At 50.0% G+C, this 19,994-nt stretch overlaps 1 protein-coding gene across 8 annotated transcripts in view; it reads right to left on the reverse strand.

The window, feature by feature from the left end:
* Nucleotides 1-1,391: 1,391 nt before the first annotated feature.
* The window catches only part of FBXO25 (F-box protein 25), a 57,586-nt gene continuing 38,983 nt past the window's right edge, over nucleotides 1,392-19,994 (reverse strand). For 2 of the 8 annotated variants that reach the window (XM_022570891.3, XM_022570893.3), the window contains 5 exons: nucleotides 17,837-17,930; nucleotides 16,402-16,586; nucleotides 15,148-15,330; nucleotides 13,777-13,920; nucleotides 1,392-10,383 (listed from right to left, as the gene is read on the reverse strand). In XM_022570891.3, coding sequence (XP_022426599.2) covers nucleotides 9,817-10,383; nucleotides 13,777-13,920; nucleotides 15,148-15,330; nucleotides 16,402-16,586; nucleotides 17,837-17,930 — 1,173 coding nt within the window. In that variant the 3' untranslated portion in view covers nucleotides 1,392-9,816. Of the gene's footprint in view, nucleotides 10,384-12,612; nucleotides 12,827-13,776; nucleotides 13,921-15,147; nucleotides 15,331-15,899; nucleotides 15,935-16,401; nucleotides 16,587-17,836; nucleotides 17,931-19,994 lie in introns of those variants that run through there. The other 6 variants (XM_022570895.2, XM_022570892.3, XM_022570898.2 and 3 more) reach the window with 6 other exon arrangements.

Consider the following 19,994-nt stretch of genomic DNA (forward strand, 5'->3'; position numbering starts at 1 on the left):
CCCGAGAGTGGGGATGTGGCCTGGAGGGACGACCTGCCCGGGCCTGCGGCCCCCAAGTCTCCCCACGTGCACAGATGAGACGGGGACTTGGCAGTGAAGCCATGGGGGGAATAAACCGAAAATTGGCTTCTTCCCTGTGAGGAAGAGACCGTCTTTTCTGACCGAGTGTCTGTGTTCCAGTTCCCAAGTGGCGACTCTAGCCTTCATGCAGAAATTCTGAATTTAGAAATGGTGCCTTTAAACAGAACAGCAAGGGAGAGATGACACGTGGCTGTGGCACGTGCATCTGCCTCGCAGGGGGAGGGCAGTGAGGAGACGTCAGACTCTGGCGTCGGGCGAGGGTCTCAGGCACCGTCCACTCCACTCCCTGGTGCCGCCTGGCCTCCTGCGGGGCACCTGGCCCATCGGGGCTCCCAGAGGCAGTGCCACTGTGCCCGTTTCACAGATGATCAGAGTGAGGCTCCGAGGGTGTTTGTGCCCAGGCACTTGTTGGACCAGGAGCTGAGATCCAGGTGGGGAAGCCGGAGGCACCTGCTGTTCTGAGGGGTCTGACGTGTCCCCAGGACTGGTTGGGGGTGCAGGGCCTGGCTTCAGACTCACAGGGACGGGGTCTAAATGCTGGCTTAGACCCCGGGAGGCCACACAGTTTGTCCCTCGTCGCAGAAGGCGTGGCTGGATAGGGTGTGGCTGGCGTGGAATGCGGTGGTGAGGGCCAGGCGAGGCTGTGGGGCGTCTGGGCAGGTGTCCCCACCTGGCGGTCCCTCCTGGACGGGTGGAGCCCCCTGCCCGTATGCACCGGGCAAACGTTTTCATGAAGCGGACGGAGCATGGGATTCAGTGGGGTGAGGAGGCTGTGTAGCTGGTGGACGGGAAGCTGAGAGGCTGGCAGAGTTTGGGAGATGTTCCTGGGGCAGCAGGGGTGCCAGGGCCTCGGAGCGGGAAGTTACTCCGGATCTGCAGGCTCTGTGAGGCTGGTTCAAGGAAAGGGGCTCCTCCTGGACTAAGCTTTTCGCACCTGTCAGCCACCCAGGGTCCTGATGGTGAAGAAGCCAGCGCCCAGCTTCTGTGCATTCACAGCTCATCCAAGAGAAGACCCATCCCCAGTGAAACAGTCATTCTCCTTTTAACAACAGGAAAGGCCACGCTCGGCTGTGAACAAGAGTCCCCACACCTCGGTCACTCTGTGGGTCCTGAGGAATTGGGGGCCCCCGGGTCTCAGTGTGTGTGGGAGTGTTAAGAGTTGTGCTTTTTCTGTACAGCGTGTGCCACTCCTGAGCCTGGTAGCAGCAGGCATGTGCAAGGGAGGCCAGATTACACCTAAACCTCTAAGTGGTGGTTATTTTTCATAATTAACCCGGCACATTTCAATTTGGAAGTGACAAGCATTTCAGTTTTTAAAAACTGTATTATGGAAAAAATCTATGCAAAGGTAAAAACAGTGCAGTGGGCAACTCAGCCACTGAGATTCCACAGTTGCTGAACGTGTCATATTTGCTTCACATGTGTGTTTACCTGATAAACGATTTCAAGGCCGAGATATATATATAAGTAAATTACAGACATCATGACGTTTCACTCCTGAATGCGTACAGCATGCATTTCTAAAAACGAAGCTATTCCCCCAGCATAACTAACTACTACGTCAATAGCACACCTCACAAAATTAACCATTCCCTAACATCATCCAATACCCATAGATACAGTCAGGTTTTCCCAATTGTCTGGAAAATGTCTTTTTAGCTGCTTTTAACTTTGTCCTCAAGACCACGACATGGTGTATGGATTGTGCCTGGCCTGCTGCAGGGGCTCAGCCGATACTAAGGTAGGTGTGAAATGTGGGCATGGTGATGACAAGTTCCCTCCCTCCTCACCTGCCTGCAGTTGCCTCTCTCCGCCTGCAGGAATGTGTGTCTGGGGACTTGCTTCTGTACAAGTCCACCGCTTTGTGCTGGGTTCTGATACTCAAGAGTCCTTTCTCTGGGTATCGGCCAAGTTTCTGATTCTGTCCCAGGCCTCTGTCATCTGTCTGCTGGTCGCCAGTCTCCCTCCAGGGTCTTTGGCCTCAGTGAAGTGGTGGACAAGTTTATGTAATTAGAAGTTAATGTCTCAGCATGACTTTTCAGAATTGCAGAATTTAGTGATAAAGGCAGGGTAGAATTTTAGCTTTCAGGAGAGTTGAATAAATCTGGAAGGGGGTGGTGATGGGAAAAATACCATTTGCTTTGCGTTTTCTTTTTGAGAAGTATTTTTTCTTTAGAGGCTAGGGTTTCAAAATTCTCTTCTCCCTAGAAACTTAGAACTGGCTCAGTAAGCTAGCAGGAGGATGCCAAGAATTTTTGTTCTGTAAGAAATCTCCAAAGCTCAACATGCAGAAGCACCTGGAAGACCAGTTTCCCTTGGGAACCAGTGAGCAGGACCCAGATGAGGGCATTGCTCTCCCCCAGGAGATACGCAGCTCTATTCTAGTACTTCGCTGTTTCTCTCACTTTATAATTTGGGGTGCTTACAGGTCTTCAAAAGGCAATGTGAGATAAAATACTGGAAAGATATCAAAATTTAAGTAATTACCTTGAAGTAGAATTATGGGTAGCATTTTCTTTTTTTTTGTATATTGGCTTTTTAACAAAACTTTTTACAGTGAATATACATTACTTTTGTGATAAAAAAACAGGGCGACGAATGTTGAAAAAGTAACACCTCAGTTTTTAAATGGAAAATAGCAAACATATCCAAAAGAAGAAACAAAATTATATAAATCATGGGTTGGCACACTACAGCCTAGTGGACAAATGTGGCCGTCCCCCTGTACTTACTTATATGGCATACAAGTTAAGAATGTTTACATTTTCAAATGGTAGAACAACTTAAAAGAATAATATACTGTGACACATGAAATCCCACAGAGTTTAATTGGAACACTTGCTATCAATGTCCCCCCCCACGCAGTCCAAGTCTGAGTTAAGGGTATAGATTGTCTATGGCTGCAAGAGAGAATGTGGGCCCTGAAAAGCCAAAAATACTTAACACCTGCCTCCTCACAGAAAATCTGCTGAACCCTGGTGAAAACTCCTTCATGTACACATCCTTCCCCTCTACAGTTTTCAGCTCCTGGCCAATCTTGTTTTATCTTTAGTCACCCCCTAGCCTCAACCAAGAGAATTAATTATGTTAAAGTAAATCCCATAATCCTGTAATTTCATCATCTTCATGTTGTTTAAATTTAAAAGTTGAGAATTTACCAAGAAGATGTAATAATCATAAACATACATGAACAAACATTAGAGCTTCTAAACATATGAAGCAAACACCGAGGAAAGAAGAGCCAGCTCTGTATTATAGTAGGAGACCCCAATACCCCGCTTCAAGAAGAGACAATATCCACCATTAGATCAATCAATTTAATACACGTTATTATACACAGAACAAAGGAAAAACATGATCATTTCAATTGATGCAGAAAAAGCAGCTGACAAAATTCAACACCCTTTCACGATGGAAATACTCAACTAATTCTGAATAGAAGGAAACTGCCCCAACATTATATATACAGCCATATAAAAAGTCCCAGCTGACATCCTCTCAATGCTGAAAGACTGAAAGCTTTTCCTCTAAGATCAGGAACAAGACAAAATGCCCACTCTCACTACTTCTGTTCCACACAGATTGGAAGTCTGCACCAGACAGAGCCATCTGGGCAAGAAAAAGAAATAAAGCATCCAAATTGGAAAGGAAGTATTAAAATTTTCTGTTTGCAGGTGGCATGATCTTACATGTAGAAAATCCTAAAGACAACAACAAAAAATCAACATACAAACATCAGTTGCATTTCTGTACAATAACAATGAAAAATCCAAAGAGGAAATTAAGAAAATTCCATTTTTAATGGCAACAAAAAGAATAAAACACTTAGGAATGAACTGAGTGAAAAAGGCTGAAAGAAAAAGACACAAATAAATGGACGACATCCCATGTTCATGGATTGGAAAACTTCCACCCAAAGCAATCTATAGAGTCAATACAATCCCCACCCAAGTCATAATGGCATATTTGGTCAAATGATTTTCAACAAGGGTGCCAAAACCATTCAGTAGGGAAAGGACAGTCAACACACATTGCTGGGAAAACCACATATCCACATGCAAATGAATGAAGTTGGATCCTTACCTTATTATGCCACGTGCAAAAATTAAAACTATAAAACTCTTAGAAGAAAACATAGGGAGAAAGCTTCATGACATTGGATTTGGCAACGAAATCCTGGATATGACACAAAATGTGCAGGCACCAAAAAAAAGAATAGAGAAATTGGACATCAAAATTAAAAACCTCTGTGCATCCAAGGACACAATCAACAGAGTGAAAAGGCAACCTAGGGAATCGGAGAGAACATTTTCAAGTTGTCTAGCTGATAAGGACTTAGTGTCCAGAGTTGTAGTAGTTCTTTCTATATTCAACAACAAAGCCACATACAACTCAATTAAAAAGAGGGCAAAGGACCTGAATAGACATTTCCCCAAGAAAGACACATAAACAGCCAACAAGCACAGGAGAAGATGCTCAACATCACTTCTCATCAGGGAAATGAAAATCAAAGCCATAAAGAGATATCACCTCCCAACCATGTGGACAACTACTATAAAAAACAAACAAAAAAAGCCCAACCCCACAAGATAACAAGTGTTGGTGAGGATGTAGAGAAATTGGAGCCCCTGGGCACTGTTAGAGGCTGCACCATTTTACACTCCCACCATGGAAAATAGTATGGTGGTTCCTCAAAATATTAACTACATAATTAGCACATGATCCAGCAGTTCCACTTCTGGGTATACATTCAAAAGGAAATGAAACCTTTATCTAGAAGAGAGATGTGTACACCATGTTGACAGCAGCCCAAAGGTGGAAGCAACCCAAGTGCCCATCAACAGACAAACAGAATGTGGTCCAACCACACAATGGAACACTATTCAGCTCACAAGTGAAGGAAGTCCTGAGCGATGCTACAGCACGGGTGAAAAGACAACTACTTTATGATTCCAGTTACATGGTGTGTCTACAGCAGTCAGATCCACAGAGACAAAGTAGATGGTGGGGGCCAGGGGCTGGTGGATGGGGAAGGGGAATCAGTGTTTAATGGGGACAATTTCTGTTTGCAGAGATAAAAAGTGTTCTGCAGGTGACGGTGGTGGTGTTTGCACAACAACGTGAATGTACCTAATGCCACTGGACTGTACACTGAAAAACGGTTAAGATGGCAAATTTTATGTGTATTTTACTGCAATTAAAAATTTTTAATGACATTTGAATTTTCTATGTAGATTAAATAGTAAAAAGCTACTTGCATTTGTCTGTGCAAATTTCTCAAATGACTGTCAAAGAAAAGTGAAAATTTTATCCAAATAAAAACAACATAGTTGAGGTGTCTCTCCTGTCTGACACAGAAGAACAAACACTGTGTGTGAAGAATCTCGCCATCCTGAGCGAGACGCACGTGAAAAGCCCTCTCGCGTCCTCAGGTGGCTGTGCTCTGAGCACCTCTGTTCTCCATGTGGGCCTGAGTCGGTGCTGGGGGCGGGGAGGGCAGCAGGACCCCCAGGAATACGCCTGAGAGATGCATGTGCCGATGACACCCAGAAGGTGCTGGCGAGGGGGCACTGCAGTCACACCTGTGCGGTGGGAAGGAGCAGGCCACACCAGCCATAGCAGGGGTCGGGAAGGTGCACGTGGCACGTCCCTGCTGGGATTCTGGGGGACACCCAGGGGACACTGTTCTCCAAAAGTGAGGGTCTGCTTCCTCTGCAAAAAGGGACAGAAAGCAGAGCTCGTCTGGAGTGAGGTCAGAAGACGCGACCACACCCAGATAGGAGCAGGGGAGTGCGAGCTGAGAAGCAAGTGGATGTCGGGCCTTTCAGCCGAGCAGGTGTCGGCAGCAGGAAATCACTGGGTCCCTCAGGGTTTTCCCTCCCAGGTTTGCAGATCCTTGGGTATCTCACCGGGTGGGGGTGATGCTGCGTTTGGTGGGGAATACAGGAAAGGGAGAGGAGTGAAGCATATGCATTTTCTCACACCGTTAATGAAAGAAAGAAATGTCATAAGCCAAGACAGCTTCTGCCTTTTCATCTATGGTTTTCAGCACACTTCCTTCTGTAACTATGGAGGAAAGCAGCAGATGAAGTTTACAGCCCGTTTATTGCTAGGTTAGGGCCCATGATGAAGAAAATGAGCTCTAACCAAGATGCGTCTCAGCTAAGACAAAACTACCCTATCCCGTTAAAGGCAAAGGATTTTCCAAAAGGGAGGATGTCACTAAACTGAAAACAGACGCTTCTCCTCAGTAACTTCAGTTTCCAAGGAATTATCCTAATGCTTAAAGGAGGACACACACCAATTCTTCACAAACCCTTCCCAGAAAATGGGAGGGAACGCTCCCAAGGCAAGCTCCTTCTAGGAAGCTGTTTTCACCCTGATACCAAAACCAGACAAAGACTCACCAGAAAAGCACAGCTAATCTCTCTTGTGAAAATGCTCAGTAAAACCAGCAAACTAAACTCACCAACTGTGTATGGAAACCACATGGGACGTGGGCCTGAAAATGCAAGGTTGGTTCAACATACAAAAGTCAACACACGACCACCTCTGTAGACGTAGAAAGAGCACTCGACAAAATCTAACATCCTTTCATGGTTAAAAAAAAAACAAAACACGTCAACAAAGCGAGGCTGGATGGGAGCACCTCACCCTGATACAGGCGTCCACAGAGATGCCCAGCATGCACCACACCCACAGGCGAAGGGCAGGGAGCCTCCCAGGAACATGCTAGGATGTGTGTGCACTGCCATCCACGTGCATGGGGGTCTGGCCGGAAAGCTGGGAAGGAGAGGAGGGAGGGAAGAAAGAAGGAAAGGTGAAAAGCCACCTCTATTTGCAGAGGACACGATGTATATCCACGTCCTAAGGAATCTACAAAAATTACTGCTAGGTTTAATTAGTGATTTCAGCAAAGTTACAGGATACAAAATCAGTATACAAACACCTTACATGAGCATTTTGTTTGATTCTGTATGTTTGTTAGAATCTATATGATTCTAAAAGCAGCATTTACAGCAGAAATAACATCAAATCCTTCAATACGGTCCCTAAAGGAGACATGGTTCTCCATGGACAGCCCTGAGCAAACGCACAACAGATGCCATGAAACTCCCAGACTAGCACCGGGACCTGCTGCAGAACCTAATGTGGCTCCTCCTGGCCCATGAGTCACAACCCGGGGGAGAAAATGTACCTCAAGGCAAAGGAAGACGCCACAGACTTCCAGATGCCACTTCCTGAGGGTGGCAGTTCCCGCAGGGGCAGCTCTGGGCCCACTCCTGGCCGTGCTGAGAGGGTAGAGGGCGTGCAGATGACGCATCGTGGGGAGTGACACCGTGCAGCCCGAGTCTGGTGAGCCCTCTGATGGAACCACACTCAGAAATGACACATGAACCTGCAGCTCAGGACGATCCCTCTCTTCCTGTTCACGTCATCTGATCTTCCGTAAATGAGTGATCAGGACCCAGGAACTGTGTGCCTGGAACTCTCTGCCTGCCCCCAAATGTATCCTGCTCACGCCCCCTCCCAGTGCTGCGGGCCTCAGGCACATCTGCTAATAGGTTTTGCCAATGCCTGTGTGCGGTTTTGGGTCCAAGCACATCTGCTGCCTCTGGAAACGGGCTAATTCATAGGGGGAACAGCTGGACTCTTCTCCCAAGACTTTTAATGTTATCTGGGGAAAAAACTCACTTCAAGAGGTTAACGTCCTCCTAAGAAGAAACTTATACAAAAAAGACTAACACCCAAAAAGTAAAACAGGCAAAGAACACAATTAGGTAATTTGCCAAAGCAAAACAAAATACAGGGCTTCCCTAGTGGTGCAGTGGTTAAGAACCCACCTGCCAACGCAGGGGGCACGGGTTCGAGCTCTGGTTGGGGAAGATCCCACATTCCGCAGAGCAGCTAAGCCCACGTGCCACAACTACGGAGCCTGCGTGCTGCAAACACTGAAGCCTATGTGCCTAGAGCCCGTGCTCTGCAACAAGAGAAGCCACCAGAATGAGAAGCACGTGCACCGCAACGAAGAGTAGCCCCCGCTCGCCTCAACTAGAGAAAGCCCGCACACAACAACAAAGACCCAGCTCAGCCAAAAATAAATAAATTTATATATTAAAAAAAATACAGAAACAACTCGCCAATAAGCTTTCAGAAGACATGTCCTACCTCACAGCCTCTTCACGTCCATCTTCGGGGGAGAAAGATGCCGCCTTCCATCCTCGCCAGTGCTCTGGAAACATCCTTACAAACAACTGACTCGTTTCCCTGGTTCTGCTTCTCGTTTATCGTAAGATCATCAGAGGCACAAAGGTGCACATGTGGTGATGCTGATCACAAAGTGATCTGTTCCAGCTGTGTGGTACCAGGTCGCCAGTAAAAACCATATTTTCACAAACACTTTTGAAAAAAAGGCTGGTTATAAAATGAAAACAGTATATATGATGTTTACGGTTTTACGAAAAGCTTTCACCCAATACACACAGAGGGAAACTCTCATTTGACAATTAAGCATAGTCTTGGCTGTGTCAGTTCGGCACAATGTAGTGAAAATACACTCTTTATTTACAAATATGCAAAACAGCAAATTTCCATGTGCTAAGAAGGAAGTAGAAATGACTTTGCTTGGGTCCTTGACCCTGTTCAGTCTCCCCTACACCTGCCGGGGCCATTCCTGCATTCCTTCTGGTAAGCACAGCTATCTCTGGGTGGCAGGGTCATATGCAAGTTTTATTCTTTTATAAACCTTTATTTTCAAAATTTTCTAAAACGTACATGCAATATTTTTAAAATAAAACAATCTTTGAAAGGTTTCAATAGATGATATCAAAATCATTGATACTACTTCCTTCCGTAAGATGCAAAACTGATGAAGTTAAAATCGGTAGATAAACATGATTTATTACTTTGCCTGCAAACGGGGATTCAGAGCACTACAGTGCAGGTCACGCTGGGCTGGCCCCCAGGTCAGGGCCCCTGCCTGCCAGCATCGGGCCATGAGCCCAGGATCACAGCCCCAGACTCACGCCTTTGTGGGTCTCGGATGTCTGCACAATTCACAACCCAACGCTGAGCACCCAGAAGACATGCACATACTTCCCTGGGTTCCTTCTGTACCCAAGAGGATTCATATGGACACGACCAATACAGTTAAAATACATCTCAAGAAAAATAAATATTCTGCACAATGTCCTTACAAGGACCAACGATCTATCCCCGCCCCCGATCACTACAAAATCAGGAAACTATCATTTGACAATTAAGAAGCGTGTGCTTGGCTGTTAGTGTCAGTTCAGCACAGGATGCGGTGCTGAAAATACAGACTCTTTCTGAACCACATTCACAAACATGCAAAGTTGCACATTTTAATGCGCTTAGAAGAAAAGCATTTTTTAAAGAAGGAAGTAGAAATGATTTTCCTTGGGCTCCCTGGCCCCACTTCATGGGTGGAAACAACAGATGCTCCCGCCCGCAGGTGCCAGGGCACTTTTCCACGTCCCTCCACGCCCTCCAGCCTGGGCACCAGGTCACGGCTCGGTCACGGAGGACGCGTCCTACCACGCTGCCCAGGCCACGGCGCGGTTGGGCCCTTAGAACTTGAAGAGGTCGATGAAGTGCTGCGGGGACACGGGCGTGAAGCAGCTGTCGGGGTCAGCAGCCGTGCAGGGGTGGCCCGAGTCCTGCGGGAGGAGTGGGTCGTTACCACACGGGGCGTGTTTCTGGAGGGAACGCAGCTCAGAAGTCGCCAGCTGCTTGTTTAAACACGCCCCGGACCCCACCACAAAGGTGCGTGGACAGCAAGCGATGAGAACTACGAAAATGAAGGCAGCCACACGGCTCCCCAGGGGAGAGACTTCCCGAAGGAATTCCTGCTCCAGTGGATGGGGAGACGGGCCGCCCTGAGTTAGGGCCCCAGAGGGAGCCCTGGGCTCTGCGCCCCCGTCCTGGCCGCGCTCCTCCCCTCCCGCCGTGGGTCAGGGTCCACCCCGGGACCTGCTCTCGGCACCGCCCACCCCACTCACCAGAGGGCCCAGCACTGCGTCCCGCAGCAGAAACGGGGCTCAGGTCAGGAGACAGAGCAGCCTCAGGACTGGGGGCCAGTAAGGCCGGGGACCCGGCGGCCAAGTCTACACCCTCCCTCTGGTCTACAGGGCAGCTCATGGGACCCCCGGTCGTGGTGAAGCAAGCAGGCCAGTCGCACATCAGCAAAGGGTGCGGCCTGAGGGGCACCAGCCTCCTGGGGACGCGCGCAGACGCGGGCAGAGCAGGAGGTACCTCGAGTAATAAAGCAAGGCGGCAGTCCTTGGAGACGGCGGAGAAAGGGTCAGGAAGGAGTGCAGAGAAGGAAGGAAAAAAGGGAAAACAGGGTTATTAGGAAGAGCCAGACTGTACTTAGCATTTAGGCTGGATGTGTATTATTTACGAAAATGGCTAAAATCATCGGGCAGCTGAATCCGAGGCAGCGTCCAGCACCTGGAGGGCCACCTGGGACACTGCCAGTTTCCACTTCCTCGAGTCTCGGACTGACACCTGATGAGGCTGCGGAGCTAAATAACCGTCGGAACTGTTCACTGGAAGTGCACAGAGCGACACTGACACATACGGTTTACACTGCAAATATTTATGGCAGGTTTCTCGGAAGCTCCCTCATTCCCTCTTTGCTGTCTGAGAGTCAACTCCTTGGAATGCAGAGCACGAACCAGACTCCACGCAAGCCCAGGCACCCCAGAGCCTGGATCCCGCGCGGACCCCTGCGCATCCACGGTTTTCAGCTCGAGGTCAGCACCAACCTGCCGCTCTCGCCTCTCGCCGGCCCGGGCACCTGGCCCGGCTTCCCCACCCTCGCTGGAGATGGGAGCTGGCCATCAGCGCGGGCTGGGGCCAGCAGCCTCCCTGCTCCGGCCACAGACCCACGGTGTGGACCTGCAGTGGACACGCCGAGACAAAAAAGGACACGGGGTCCTGATTCCCAGCCTTTAACTGGACTCATTCTGTCCGGCTTCCAACTCACCCAACCCCCAGTGTTGGCCGAAGTTCAATGAAGTCGAGAAACTCAGCTGGAGGACGGTCAGGCGGAAGGAACACGGCGGTCTCGCGTCACTACTCAGCAAGCCGGGAGGGCCGGCCCACGGAAGCCAGACAGACCCCGAGCCGGCACCTGCGCTCGCCTGAGTGACTCGGCTCAGTGACTCCAAGACCGTGGTGCACAGTTCTTAAGCCCAGTATTTCCCCTTCTTTCACTTTGGAGGAGTTACCACAACGGCAGGTAGAAAACTAACCCCCAGACTCCAGAGAGTGAAGCCAGAACAGACAGGACGGCTGGGGCAGCTGAGAGGTCAGAGCCCAGGCCCACGTGGGCGGAAGAGGACGAGTCTGGCAGCGTGCGGGAGCCGGACCATGGCGGGTCCCCACCAGCACCCGGCGGCATCCGATGGTGTCACGCTGCTGTCTCCCCATCAACAGGAAGTGCTGGCGAAGGTGAGTCAAAGCGCAGAGGCCACTTCTGAGCACCAGCCCCGCGCAGGGCAGGGCACTGCTTAACCTTCACGGCTCCACGCGGCAGGTCTGCCCCGACAGGAGGCTTCACGAGGCTGGGAACTAGGGTGAGGCCATGGGATGGTGTGGGATGAGCCGGGGGGGGGGGGAAAGTGCGGTCAGCTGAGGCAACGCAGGGGGCCTTCCTCGGGAGCTGACACTGCAAGCAGTTTCCACCAGAAATTCCAGAGACTCATCTTTTTTTTTTTTTTTTAATTTCCACCCACAGATTCAGAATAAAGTTGGAATGGCCTCTAGGAGAAAAAGCTACAGTGTGACCCCACGGGTGGACCGAACCAGGCCCTGAGGCCTGAGGCTGCATGGACATCGAAGTGCTCAGCTTTCAAGGCAAGACTGAACATTTCAGAGCCAAAAGACCAGCAGGAGACACTTGTTCTGAATTTTCATAAACAAAAGAATCCATAGGCCAATTCTTCTGGAAACCTAAAAAATCACATCTCAATTTTAAAAAATCCAGAACTTCCGTGCTTCTCGATGCCTCAGCATCACATTCTTAAGAACACCAACAGCAGGGAGACTAAGGAGGGTGCGTCTCTGTTCACGACTTCGGAGACAGGGCTCCCACTCTCTCCACACTCTGCAACGGCGTTCTTCGAGGAACGCCCACCACATCCGCCCCAGGAAGAGACACCACTGCTCCCAGCCTCTCTCTGGAATAAAGTGATCTGCTCAGGAGCACAGAAAACCCCGGGGAGGAGCATCAGTTCAGAGCAGCAACCAGACGGTCTCATCTGCTCTGACTCAGCCGTGAAGATGCCTCCTCACGTGTTTTCCACGGGCACCTGCCCGGGTATGCGTTTCTATCCCTGTGATTGGGACCAAGGGCGCACAATAAGGGCTCCGCTCCATGTACTGTAATCCCGCTGACTGATTCGCCTGCGTCCCCGCGCAACGCAGCCGGCACACCAGCGAGAATGAGCGCGAGGTGCCCCTGCCCCAGAGGAACAAGGTTCCACAGAACAGCCACTGCAGCCATGTAACACATTTCTTCTTTTTAATTGTGTGGGAAAAGCCACACTAGAATACAAAACAACCAATTACCAATGACGTGACCTCCTGTTGGTCATGAGTGGGGACAGCAGGACCTGCTCGCCTGCAGCCCAGGAGGTAAAGCTCTGTTGACACAGGGACTCTCACCCCACAACCACGGGTTACAGTTAAAAAAGAGCCACATTACCACGGATATAATCTGAAACGAAAACAATTTAAAGTAGTCATTTCTCTTCCAACAGTTTAGAGTCTGCCATGTAATCCATGCAACAAATTACAGATAAATGAAGAGCAAAAGAAATACACAAACAGCCAAGGCGCTGACCAGGCGGAAGGCCTGCGGCCTTACAGCCACACCCGAGGACACGGAGGGGCAGGCGCAGACCGCCTGCCAGTTTCGCCACTTTTCTCCCTAGTGAAATTTCACCACGTTAACAAGCAAATTCAAACTCAAGGCAAACTATGGAAATGATTTCACTGAGAGGAGGTGCATGGAAGCACCCCACTCCCCCGCCCTGGAAACTTGTTTTTATCAGAGTCTGGACAGGAGAGGAAGGGAGCCAGAGAGGGAGGGGATGGGCCCAGACAACTGCGGACGTGGCTCAGTCTCCACCAAGGACCAGACTTGCTAAGTGTGGCTCAAACACATGAGAAGCCTGGGCACCTTCGTGGGCCTCGCCTCTGCTCCAGGCACAGGGCTGTGAGGAGAAGCCCCCTGGAGGTGCCGTCTTCGGGGGTCCCGACAGTGGAGGCTGAGGCCGAGTGTGGAGGGCAGCTGAGGGGCCCCCTCGGCTTCCAGAAGAGGGTGGGGGATCCTGAGCCTCGACAACAGCAGAAAGCAGCCCCGCCAGGACTCGGGCCGAGGCGCCAGCCAGCGTGCTCACCGCCCTCGGGGACAGCCCCCCCCCCCACCTGCTACCACAGTGCAAGGGGACGGGGTGGGTGGCCCGACGTTCAGGTCCAGCCGCAAGTTGTTCTATGTTTGTGAACCTGTTCCCCTGCCCCAGTCCTTGGTGATACATCATTATCTTATCATAAATACAACTTGCCTTTTTTTTTTTTTTTTTTTTTTACCATTACCGTTAGGTGAATAGTTTGTTTCTCCAAATTTTAATCCTCAAACTCCAAGACTACATCTGAAATTTTTACCTTCCAAAAGAGGATGCTGCAGTGCCGACAAAAGTGCAGTGTGTCTCCGTACTGTTCCTTAGTGGGGTAATGTTTCTGAAGTGCAAAATACATCAACTTCCATTCGATATGACCTTTTTCTGAAAGGATCAAGTGTCTACAAAACTAGACAGACAAAATTCTGTTCAGAATCAGATGGTTTTCATAGCATAACAATTTTTTAAAAGCAGTATACTGCATGAAACATTCAATTATTAGAAATTAAATTTCAAATATAATTCAGCCTATACACTGGAATACCATGCAGCTGTTAAAGAGACTTAAAGGTTCCGATCTGGAATGATGTCCACGACATACTATTAAGCTAAAAGTAAGTTACTACATCATGTATCTGCCAGGGACTTGTAACTAGAACACAAAAAGAACACAACTCAGTAACAGAAAGACAATCCAAATACAAAATGGGCAAAGGACTTGAAAAGACATACAAATGGGCAACAAGCACATGAAAAGATGCTCAGCGCCTCGGGCATCAGGGATGGGAGGAGGAAGCCCCTCACGCCCCCCCGTGAGGCTGTGACCAAACACTCAGAGTAACAGGTGGGGATGGGGGCGTGGAGCAGTCGGGGACTGCCCGATGGGGCGGCGACTTTGAGCAACAGCTTCTCGGTTCCTTGGAATATTAGACTCCACTCCGGGGCGCCCCGCCCCGCCCCGAGAAGGGGGACCATGGCGGCCCCGTGGCCTGGCCGCACCCAGCCTCACCCCCTCCAGCACGCACTTCTCAGTTTCAGGGACTGAACCTGCTCACCTCCAGGACGCCCCTGCCCGCCATGCCCCCCAGAGTGGCCGTGTCCACCTAGGGGACGGGCACGTGACCCCACACATCCCCCAAGCCCGTGTCTGAAGAGACACGTGACATCTGTCCCCTCGGCAAGGACCCCCTGGGGCAGGATTGCATCCTGCCTCATCCGAGACTGTCCCCTGCCCTTCACGCTGCCGTGCGTGTCGTGGATGCCCAGCTGTCGGTGCTTCACTCCAGAAACAACACGGGGCGGGGGGCGAGGAGGGGGGCAACGATGAGGGGGACACACAGGAGTCCGCTGGTCCCCGTGGCTAGTCCCGGTCCTGGGAGGGCAGGGGTGCGGGGAGCGGGTGGCCACCCATGATCCCAGAGGTGACACACCACCCGGAGAGGGGCCTCGAGTTACGGGAAAGACGAGGGGCACGTCCTCGACAGGAAGAACCTGCTCTTGTTCTGCTTCTCTGTTCTGGGCTGTGCTTAGAATCACAGCTCTTTCTCAACATGAAGAACAAGCTTTCCCGTAAGTGATTCTAGTCCATTCCCCGAAGTGGCCAGGCCTGGCCGCTGGGGCCGGAGCCAATGCTCACCTGCTTCTCGCCGAAGTGGTACTGGCAGAGCTTCTTCCACAGCCGCCGGTCCTCGCTAAGCGCGGACAGCGTCGGGGTCACCTGACCCAGAGTGACGATGTCCCACCCATCCGAGAACCTGTACAGGATGTTGCTGAGCATGTGCACGGGAAGGTCGCTGAGCGTCAGGCCGCTGTCCACCTGCTGGGAGGACCCGCGCACTTACTCCAGCGAGAAGGCGCAGGAGCGTGGCACTCACACTGACGTCTGAGGCCCAGGCGACGGGAAGGCCGCCCGCCCCTCCTTCCTCCCCACTTCTCTCCAGATAACGCCCAGCAGCGGCCCTGCCTGGACCTGCGCGACAAGCATTCCCTTCCCTGGGGATCCCGACCACTGACACCCACACTCCCCGAGTTCGCCAGCTGACGAGGCGTCACCACGCATCAGCTACTAGGGGACAGTGGCACCTGGCCACGTCTATCAAGGCCTGGATAGCAGACACGCCCCAGGTGCATGTGTCTTCAGGCAGGTGGCCCTCACAGCACAAGCCTCTGCCCGTGGGAACGAGGTGGGGTCTGTGCGGCGCTCACACCAAGGCCGCCTGGACACTGGATGTCAGATCATCCCTTGTAACTGCAGGGCCTTAATTAGGGAATCACTGCTCTTTGTAAATCCCACATTTAGGTAGCAAATAAATGGCCCAAAGTTACAGTGTTCCAACGCCACCTCTGAAAGCAACCAGAGATAAATAAAACACAACCTAAAACACTTACTTTAGTCAATGGGGTCAACATTTTTCTTGATGAAACTAGTTACCAGAATAAACAAAAAGCATCAGAACTGGAGTGATCTGCGTGCTCCTTTTGAACTACAAACACATGTACACACGCCATGCAACGCACAACACATCAACCCTAGAGAAGCAACCGCAGATGGACAGAGTCACTACTATACAATTTAGCCTTAATTCACTGAACGTTATTTTAGCCTGAAATACCTAATCTCCTACAGAGGTAAATCAACTCACCACCTCATCACCCACAGGATCAGCTCTTTTTAATAATTACCGTCCCCACTGTCTTTCCAATGACACCTATAACCCATTAAAGGGTCTTCTGGTCTTAATCCATCTTAAAACAGTTTAATATTTATGAAATGTAAAGGAAAAAAACCTTTGGAAAAGCTGTAATAGTCTTTCACATGTGCTTAGAAGTAACAACAGTGTTTGTAACAGAAAAACAGAGCGTACTCACTTGTAGGCCAAGAAATGCATACCTCAGTCATCTGAAGATTCTGTAGCTGCTGTTGCCAGTTGAGAATAGTTTCTAACCGGCAAACCCAAATGTTGATATTTCCCACCAGAACGGACTTCCCCACTCCTCTAATTAGAATGCAAAGGGTAGAGCTTAGGTCTTGGAGAAGATCTTTGATTAGGCGAGGGTTTTGGTGGTCATCGAGAACTGGAACAAACAAAAACAAAAACAATGCACTGATACAGTCAACCCCCGCTGTTAAGAATGACCTGCTTTCACAGCCCAAGGGCCCATTAACAGATAACACAGATATACAGAGTGTGATACATACACACAATGGAATATTACTCAGCCTTAAACAGGAAGGAAATTCTGACACGTGCTACGACGTAGATGAAACTTGAAGCCCTTATGATAAGAACCAGCCACAAATGAACAAGTATTGTGTGATTCTCCTTATATGAGGTCCTTAGAATAGTCAAACTCATAGAGACAGAAAGTAGATGGTGGGCGCCAGGGGCTGGGCAGTGGGGGGAGGGTCGTGCTGGTTGGTGTTTATGGGGACAGAGTGTCAGCTCTGCAAGGTGAGCTCTGCTGAGGATGGTGGCCATCGTTGCACAATGATGCGAATGTACTTAATGCCACTGAGCTGTGCACTTAAGAGTGGTTAAGATGGTAAATTTTATGTATATTTAATACAATAAAAAATTATGATCTAATTTCACTGCAACTCCAAAGTGGCATCATTTCTGAGATATCACAAGTAGGATGAGATTTTAAAACTTCAAAGTATTGTCTGATAGTGTATTTTTGGTTGAGTCTACAGTTTTGCCTTTAAACCTGTCAGTCTCTGTTTTCTTTTATACTTAATCATGAGAATGGATATTTAAAATGGCATATATATGCATAAACTCAAAGTTCCGTTTATTACTGGCCACTAATCAGGACCAACATTAAATTAAAATGACAGGCTTAGCTGATGCCTAAGAACTAAGTCACAACCTTGCTAATTATAGAAACACTATACAGCTAAGGTGAGCTGTGACTAGTACCCATGAAACAGTAAGTGTCTTTTTAAAACTCAGGGATTAATTACCTTTCTCTGGGACTTCCCTGGTGGTCCAGCGGTTAAGACGCCGTGCTTCCACTGCAGGGGGCACGGGTCTGATCCCTAATTGGGGAACTAAGATCCCACATGCCACGCAGTGTGGCCCCAAAACAAAAAAAATTGTCTTTCTCATTACAATATGTTCTTCTGTATGCAAAAGCACCTTTTAAAGAACAACAATGACAACATCAAGAACTGAGCAGCCGACCCGAGCCCTTGCCCTTGCCCTGACACCATCACATTATTTGACACCATTAATACTGGGGGGAAATAAAAGAAAAATCCAGTCTCCTTGCACCGAATTTCTAATTAAGATTTAGATTATTAAAAATATCAGTCATCACCTTACCTTTTTGAACGATTTTATCCAGAACGTTGAAGTAGTTCTTCTGGGCCACACCGCTCAGCGAGGTCAGCTGGGACTTTGCGATCAGCTGCAACAGCTGTGAGGGGCGGAGGGGGGGGGAGTTACAGGTGAGCATCACCTCTGAAGGGAAACGCCCCCGAGTGACAGGGAAGGAGAGCGCAGGCCGCAGGCCGTGACACCCTCCCCACGACGACGGCACATCTTTGGGGGTCCACCCAGCATCCTGCCGTGCCCTTTCCTCTGAATGTCCCAGCCTCACACGAGCTGAGCCGGACCTTCCCCAACGGCCTCACATCACGCCTGTCCCTCCGGCCTCCTGCCTGACACACACAGCACTGCCCCTCCCTCCCACAGCTGCTGCCTGGCGTGCCTCCCAGGCTTCTGCACGCGATGCCGGCATGGCGGCCAGTGGGGAAGGCCTGGGAAGGACGGGACAGCCTTCCCGCTTCTCTGCCCCAGTGCTGTCCCCTCCCCTCAGCTGCTCCGGGGAGAGCTGGTTGTCACAAACACGGCTCATCCGTATCAGTCTTCGGTGAACCCACGGCCCACCTCTCTGTACAAACTGGGTCTCAGGAGTCCTGTGTCAGCCGCTTCCCCGCGTCCCCTCACGTCCTGTAATTTCCGCCTCCCACGCGGGGCCTCGCCCTGGGCCACGCGTGTCTCTGGTGTGGTCCAGGGCTGCCTCTGCCAAGTCCTCCCCACCTGGACACATCCATTCACTTCTTCCCATACTGTTTCTGCCCAATCTGAGCCACTGTGGGTAAGCCTTAAACAGATTTTAGAATCTGTGAATTACATCTGCCTACTTCTCTGAAAAAGGAATTTTTCATCCCTCCTTTCCAATCCTCCTAGCTGCCTCTGTGAGTTTCCAGAGGGAGAAAAGAAAATGCTAACTCACATACTCACGCTGCCATGCTGACCGTGTGGAAGTTAAAAAATCACAAATATGACAATCACATGAATTGTGGGGAAAATCATTCCGCAACGTGCAGTGTATTTACATGAGGGTCCTATGCCGCAGTGAGCAGAAGCAACACGCCAGGGCCCTGGCCAGACAGCACCTGAGAAGCCCAAGGCTGCAAGTCAGTCCGGCTCCTCATTTTTTTTTTTTTTAACATCTTTATTGGAGTATCATTGCTTTACAATGGTGTGCCAGTTTCTGCTGTATAACAAAGTGAATCAGCTATACATGTACATATGTCCCCATATCTCCTCCCTCTTGCGTCTCCCTCCCACCCTCCCTGTCCCACCCGTCTAGGTGGTCACAAAGCAAAATGTTAGCGTCTTCCGTCTTCCTTGTTCGACCAGCATCACAATCAGCACCACTTTAACACTGACTCAGACCCTTTCCCCGCCTGCGTTTACAACCAACTTAGAGACCTGAGGCCAGCTTCACTGCTAACGACAGCCGGAAGGGGTGGGGCTCCCAGCGACCCGACAGACCAAGCCACCGGCCCTGGGCAGTGAGTAACAACCAACCTTCCCTGACAGGCTCCCTGCTCTCAAGACCCTCAGGATCTGAGAGAAACAGACCAGAATATGCAAATACATGCCTCTCCTGCTCCGCAAAGAAAAATAAGAGTGCGGAGCCCGTGGGCCGTGGCCCTCAGAGAGCCATCCAGGGAGCCCCCGGGACCCCAGATCTAAGCTACTTCCCTGGTACCACTGCCGCCTCGCTTGTGTGCAGTGCAGGGTCCCGGTGCCCCACGAGGATGCTGCACACGCTGAATCCAGCCCTGAGAACGCACAGACGCTGCGAAGATGGGCACAGGAGGACACAGGCACTCTTTATTTTTAAATAGAGAAATTTTTTTAAAACTTATTTTAACTTCCATATGGTAAATATTAATAGACAAAACCCACATAAGCAAATTTCTTTGGGGTCCTCAGTAGTTTCGAAGTGAGGAGGACCCGACACCAGGTCTTAGTCTGAGAATGGATATTCTGTCACAAAAGAAAGTAAGTATTCCAACCACCCCCTCCTATCATCAACAAAAACTACAGTTTTCTAATATCACGTAAAAAAATCCTTTAGAAAAAGGCTAAACTCACTAGCAGAAGGCGTGGGGTTAGCATGGTGGGTTAGCTAGTTATCCACAGGGCACCCACCAGAAAAACCACCACAGTGGGATGTGCAAAC

Source organism: Delphinapterus leucas, chromosome 21 (genome assembly GCF_059928025.1).
Source record: "Delphinapterus leucas isolate spDelLeu-1000000601 "Yukka" chromosome 21, BTC_Dleu_Yukka2, whole genome shotgun sequence".
Classification (NCBI taxonomy): Eukaryota; Metazoa; Chordata; class Mammalia; order Artiodactyla; family Monodontidae; genus Delphinapterus; species Delphinapterus leucas.